Genomic DNA, 7,140 nt, shown 5'->3' with positions numbered 1-7,140 from the left:
AACCTAGCCTTTGTTTCATAAATTTTATATAGATGCTAAACAATGTGAATTTCACATTGTCAAGGTGTGGATTTTTCTGGCGGACAGTTCCTTGCGGAGCACCTTGATACTTTGAAGGCTTCTTGAAAACTATAGGCATGCATTAATTAGCTTTTCCCCTAGGGCAAGTTTAGCCTTCCTATTGACTGTGACTTTTCTTGGCCTTGACTGAGTGTAGAGTCTCACAAGTGTTCCAAGGGGATTCTACCTTCTGACTTTTCCAAACTTCAAAATCTCCTAGTCCTGTTTGAATTCTTGAAAATTTTGAATTTACATTTCTCCTACTATTCTTTGCTTGGCCTCATGTATTCTAACCTTATGCATACAAGACTTAATATTAGAGGCAGCCTCTAGGGAATGTTTATGCAGATTTCCAAAGCACTCTAATCACTTAACTTTCTCTGCAAAATTACTCTGCCCAGCAAACTTTAGTCGCCTCACCTTCTCCTGTCTCTCTTCAATTCAGCAAGATCTCCAGAAGGCTCTTCTTGGCTGCTCTACCCTCCTTCCATCTCTGCACAGTGGACTGGAAAATGCATCCAGGCAGAAATCCGGGGCAAATTGTGGGGCTCTCCTCATTTCTCTCCCTCCTTTTTTATTCTCCAATATCTGAAAAAAAAAGTTATTTCATATAATTTGTCTAGTTTTTCAGTTATTTACAATAGGAGTGGAAGTTCAATTATAGTTACTCTTAATGACAGAAGCAGAAATCTCCATTTGAATTTAATACCACAGGCATAGGGCATAAAATAGGAATACACGCCCATACATTAAATGATATAATAATCATAGTGGTAGCCAAATTTTTAAGATATTGTTATATACTTTTTATTCTTTGTCAAATAGTGCCAATAAAACTATGAAAGCAAACGGCATTTTATATAATATTACTATAATACACTTACAGATTCCAATAATTTTAGAAATTTGACATTTTTATATTTTTATGATGTTAATAGGAAATATGAAACTAAAATTCAAATACACTGTATTTAATATAAAGTTTAAATTAATAATTTAGACTACAGAATATAATTTGATAGCTGAAGAAGTTTCTCTGCTCAAAAAAATAAGTGTGTGGGGGGGGGGGAATGTTCTTTTTTCTTTAAGAGATAATTTTAAGCTAGCTGAAAATGGCCTTTTTTTCTTTTGGTAAGAAAATACCATTTCACGACTATGCATAAATATTTGTTCTGTTCACTTTGATATGTTCCTTTTTTGAGGCAAAATCTATCGTATTTGCATAGGTACAGTTGGAAGGCCTGTCAAAACTGTCAAACAGACATATAAACAGAAATCTCAGCTCAGGAATTGCACAACTATTTTTATATTTAGTTAGTATGTCACAAAATGATTACAGTCATATTGTCTATGCCTATAAGAAAACTGAATTATATATTTGAAATTATGATTATTTTCAAAAAAGTATATAAATTTGCACTTTCTTCAATAAACTCAACAATTCCCGCTGCTCTTCTCCTTGACTATTTCCTCCCTGGCAACTGCCTTCAAGCTTGATTTTTTTTTTTTTTTCTCATTTCTTGATGCCCTCATTTTGGCACCTCTATTTATAATTCCTCACTGATTCAGTTAACCTCAAAAAGCACTCAAAATTGAGTTGTCAGAGCCAAGAACTGAATAACAGCTCGGAAAACCAAATACTGTGCAGCGCATCTGTTAAAAAAAAATAGACTATCCAATAAGGAATCCATCAAGAAATAGAGAATTCTTACTATAGAAAAATATGTAGGTACACTCCTTAACCTGAGAGCACTTTCCAAACTAATTCTGTATATGTACAATTGTTTGGCTCTTCCAGGAAATGCAGGCACACTGTCTATTGATCTGAGTACTTTGTTCAATATCTTAAAAGTCATTACACAGGTTGGACTGCATCTTTTGTCACTGCACAGCACACAGAGAAACAATGATAAAAGGCAATTAGGCATTCTAAATTTAAAGTGGGTTTTATTCTTTAACTCATGAAGCACTTATTCTTCTGAAATGTATACTCCAAGATTCAAACCTTAACTGTATCAGTAATGACAATGATCTCATGCAACACAGAAGAAACAAGAAAACTGCTCTGCCTGCAAAGACAAATTTGAAGGCTGATATGAACTTTGAACTGATGAAGATACTAACATTTACAAAAGAAGCTGTTTTTTTGATATGTGAATTTTAGCAAAATTATATGCAAAAACCATAATAATGAAACATGAGTTTCTTACGTGCTAGAGAGAGGAAATTCAGTTGTGGGCTTTGCAGCCAAAAGACCTTTCCGTGAACTGATAGTTTCCCCGCTTCCAACCAACTCCCCATCTTTTAAAATGCAATAAATCTGATTACTGACTAGACAATATTTTTGCCACAATTATTATTGCCAATCGGGGAACTATTTTTGAGTACGCTCTGTTGCTGCGCTAGCAAAATACTTCCAGGTGTGACTGATTCACAATAAGAGGTACTAGAATACAATGGTCAAGAGCACAGGCACTGGACTCAAATCGTAGCTCTAACGCCTCCCAGCTGTGTGATCTTGGGCATACCACTTAACCTCTGTGCCTCAGTTTCTCCTTTGGAAAAAATAAAAATAATCTTTAAAAAAGGTTAAAACACTATTTTCTTCACTGAGTTTTCTAGAACGTTTCCATTTATAAAAGTAAAGGCACCTGGTAAATACTAAGCGCTAGGAGAGTTTGCTTCTATCATTATTATTATGCTGGTTTTTATCATTATCATGCTGCTGAAGAACAAGCAGAGTTCTGTCCTGCTTTGTCACGGTCGGTAATGAAGATGCTATGGACAAATCATTTAGGAGCATCTCGACGGTGGCAGCGGATTTAAAGAGGCGCCGATCAACGTGGAAGATCACCGCTCGCAACCCCGGGCCTGGCGCCGGGTAGGGTCGCGGCGCTCGATTTCCTTCCCTGCCTCCGCCGGCCCTGGTGCGCATGCTCAGTCCTGCTGGGCCAGCTGCTTTGATTTTTTTTTTTTTTTTTTTTTTTTTTCTGGGTGGCCGTAGCGACCCGCGTCCGGCTCCGGGATGGGGAGTGAAGCCCCCGGAGCCGCGGCGGCGGTGGCGGCGGCGGTGGCAGCGGCGGCTGCGGCGGCGGCGGCGGCGCCTTGAGGAGCAGCCACGGGGAGGCAGCTGCCGCTCGTCGGTGAGTATCTGGGAAGCGCCACCATGACGTTTCGTAAGAAGGGCACCAAAAACCCCCCAGTCCTGAGCCAGGAATTCATCCTGCAGAATCATGCGGACCTTGTCGCCTGTGTGGGGATGTTCTTCGTGCTGGGGCTCATGTTCGAGGGAACAGCAGAAGTGTCGATCGTTTTTATTACTCTCCAGCACGGTGTTACCTTCCCTGCCGAAGAAGCAGAAGAAAGAGCCACAGCACCAAAGTTCCTTTATCATTATGGTGCCAAAGATTTGGCCACGGTGTTCTTCTACATGCTGGTGGCAATCATCATTCACGCCACTATTCAAGAGTATGTCTTGGATAGAATTAACAGGCGAATGCAGTTCCCCAAACCGAAACAAAGCAAATTTAACGAATCTGGGCAGTTTAGTGTATTCTTCCTTGTCTCTTGTATTTGGGGCACATTCATTCTACTCACTGAAAACTGCCTGTCAGACCTGTCTCTCTTATGGAGGGCTCATCCCAATAACATGATGACATTTCAGATGAAGTTTTTCTATATCTCACAGTTGGCTTACTGGTTTCACGCCTTTCCTGAACTCTACTTCCAGAGAATCAAACCTCAAGATCTCTCCCAGCAAGTTGTCTACGTCGGTCTTCACCTCTTTCACATTGCGGGAGCTTACCTCTTGTACTTGAATCACCTGGGACTCCTTCTTTTGATGATGCATTATTTTGTGGAATTCCTTTCCCACTTTTGCGACCTGTTTTATTTTAGCGATGAAAAGTATCAGAAAGAGTTTTCTCTGTGGGCCATTGTGTTTATTTTGGGTCGACTCGTGACTTTAATTGTTTCTGTGATCACTGTTGGTTTTCACCTGGCTGGAGGGCAGAATGGGAATTCGGATGGCACTACCGAAGATGTGAACGTGTTGGCAGCTAAAATTGCTGTTCTGTCATCCAGTTGCACTATCCAAGCATACATAACATGGAATTTATTTAATGTTCAGCTTCAGAGGTGGATGGAAGAAGATGCTCCTCTTCAGGCCCCAAGTGTGAAGAAGAAACGGACTAAGGGCAGGTTTTCTAGAAAAGGAACAGAAAACGGTGTGGCAACTTCAAATAGAGTAGACTCTCCCCATATGAGGAAAGAAAAATCTTCATAATGAACTGCAAGTTAATTGACTAATGTCTCTAAAGAAGTCTGCTCTTTACTATAAGATAACTTTCTTCTCTAGGGACTTTTCTGTTCTTGAAAATAGTCTGTGCTGTCTTTGATTTCTGCTACTGTACTGTGTAATATATTTTTTTAAAAGGCATTTGAGGGGAGGATGATTATTATGAGTGGAAAAATATTTAGTTTAGACTAAGCTACTCATCATCAACATGGTTTAGGGATTGCTCTTTTTCTCTTTTTACCTTTGAACATTTTCCTAATTTGTAGAGATAACTCCAGAGCTCCATGTATCAGTGACACAGTTCTTGTTCCCACCAATCTTTTGTAACATTAACAAGATGGTCTTTTATAGCAATGACATACTTTTAATGTTCTCTTCTAGGATAAAATAGAAAGATTATAAATCTGGAAGTCAACTTCATTAAGTTTTCCATATTCCCTAATTCTTAGAATGTTTTTTTTTGAATTGACAAGTGGAGAAGAGATTTGTAAAACCACCAAAATAATGATGTGTTTTATAGGTAGTGGTTGTTAGTGTTACATCCCACTAAAAAAACCAAGATACTAATGGTTAACATGTGGAGACTTATTGCCATATATTGAATCAAAATATCTTGAATCAACATTATTACTAAGAGGTAAAATCATACTTGTCCATTTTAAACACTTGTAAACTGGAAATCAGAAAATTAAAGACTGTAAAAAGGAAATCAGACTTAAATAGCTTTTTTTGATATGTGTATTAAAAATTATTCTTCATGAGGTTTGTAGTAAGTTTGGTTTCCACAGCATCTTAGAAGAATATTGTTTAACCTGTAATCATTTTGAAAAGTAATGCTTACTTGATTTATATCTATAAAAAGAATGTCATCTAACTACATGTTGAAAACATTTAATATACTAACCTTAAATAATGTGAAAATCATATTCTTATGAAGGCTTTTCAAAATAATGTTATAAATATAGCTTTGCTTCCATCTTTAATTGGGAAACATTTATCTGTATAAGACATATTTTGGAGATATATATGTGTATATATGTATATATATGCATATATGTATGTGTATATATATATGTACATATAGGTATATGTTGTATCTTTAGAGAAGCCAATGGACTGTAGTGGTGAGTATTTATTATATTTATTTTCTTCTCTCAACCTTTAGTTGGATTTTATTTCCATAATGTGAGTGCTTATGTTTTTTTCAGGAGACAATGCTTTAAAAATATGCTAGGATAAGGCCATATATTTCCTATTCCTCTCTATTTTCTCCTACCATGTCTCTCATATCTCTGCTTCTGATAACCTTCCATTTGGCTTGTTGTAAGTAATTCAACTTTCCCAATCATGGGGGTCCCTGCAAATTAAACTTAATACAGGTATATTGCAGACCAAAGACAGAGGAGCCACGCTTGGCAAAACACTCTTTTCTATTCTTTCTGCTTTGAGAGGTACATAACAAAGCAAGATTGTTTCTGTTTTGTCTGTAGAATCCATCATCCTACTATTTTTTTTTTCTCTGTTGCCAAATACAATAGTTTTGGTAGCACATGCTCTAGGTCCAAAGTACAATAACTTCAATTTAACCAAGCACCATGCAATTGTAAAACAAAGATTTTCCACGTCTCAGAGAGTGGTCTTTCTCACTTCCCTCACTTTTAAAGAATTCTCCCGTTACTTGTAATCTCATTCCTGGTAACAAATTTCTTATCCATTATGTACGTAATTCATTTTCCGATAAGTGAAGGCCTGATTCAAACTGGCAAATGATTGCAAGAAAAGTATTTCCTCACATGGCTGGCAATGCCAAGAGCTAAATTGGGATTGACATTAAACATGATTCAGGCCCAGATCAATTTCCCTGGGATTTTCTGGGGCTCTGTTCCTCTCAGATTGTCTTTTTGGCAGCAATTGACTACAGATGTTCTAGGCTTCATATCTGCACACTACATACATGGTAGAGAGGAAGAGAGGAAATCCGATTTCTAGAATTCCCAAAACACTGAGAGTTACCTTTACTGAATTTATTTGGTATAGGGTTGTATTGGGCTGATTGGTTAAATTAGCTTATATGCTTCATCCATGCAAAAAGGCAAAGCCCCTTTCCTGTAAGATGTGAGTCAACAAGAAGTAGCAAGGTTGAGGACAAAAGGGGGAAGGATGCTGGGTACATCTCAGCTATTCATAAGAGTTCAATAAACATTTCCAGAAAATAAATGTATGCCAAGTAAATTATAAAAGCAACAGTATAAATGAAATTCAGCACAATACAAATTGCTAAGTCTCCCCCTTTTAGAAATTACCTTCTGAAAACCATGCCATAAGAAAGGTCAGCGTGACAATTTGGTTTCTATCAAAATGGATCACATGGAAACAAGAATTTCCATTATCATTATTCAGGGTATTATTAAAGCAGGCATTAGTGAACCCTGTGAAAAGTCAAATAACCAACTGATCACCAAATGTTGTCAAAGTCATAAAGATATATCTGATTATTGAATTTGAAGATATTTGTCTGATTTATTGGCTTCAATGCTTGCCAAGCTTTATTCTACATCTACAGGTATAGAATTTCTAGGATGGATTTAGAATGAATATTCCTTAAAAAATTATTCTGCTAGCATTTATTTAAAAGTGTATCTCATCTTTTAAACAAATGGTAGAAATGTTTTACTAAACCTGCATGTCTCGTAAGAAACAAGCACGCTATTTTCCTAGTGATCAGTATAATTCTTCATTTCATTTAAGTAAGGAAGCAACATCCTGCAGATATTTCTTCATTT

The 7,140-nt window shown here is 37.1% G+C and overlaps 1 protein-coding gene across 1 annotated transcript; it reads left to right on the top strand.

Annotated features, from left to right (window-relative positions):
* The first annotated feature begins 3,211 nt into the window (after nt 1–3,211).
* Nucleotides 3,212–5,046, top strand: TRAM1L1 (translocation associated membrane protein 1 like 1). Its single transcript, XM_007110659.3, has one exon. It carries the CDS (start codon nt 3,227–3,229, stop codon nt 4,343–4,345), a length of 1,119 nt encoding a protein of 372 aa, XP_007110721.1. The 5' UTR covers nt 3,212–3,226; the 3' UTR covers nt 4,346–5,046.
* Nucleotides 5,047–7,140: the final 2,094 nt, after the last annotated feature.

This window comes from Physeter macrocephalus, chromosome 7 (genome assembly GCF_002837175.3).
Source record: "Physeter macrocephalus isolate SW-GA chromosome 7, ASM283717v5, whole genome shotgun sequence".
Lineage (NCBI taxonomy): Eukaryota > Metazoa > Chordata > Mammalia > Artiodactyla > Physeteridae > Physeter > Physeter macrocephalus.
Note: the sequence above shows the minus strand (reverse complement) of the source record. Positions and strands in the feature narration are given on the sequence as shown.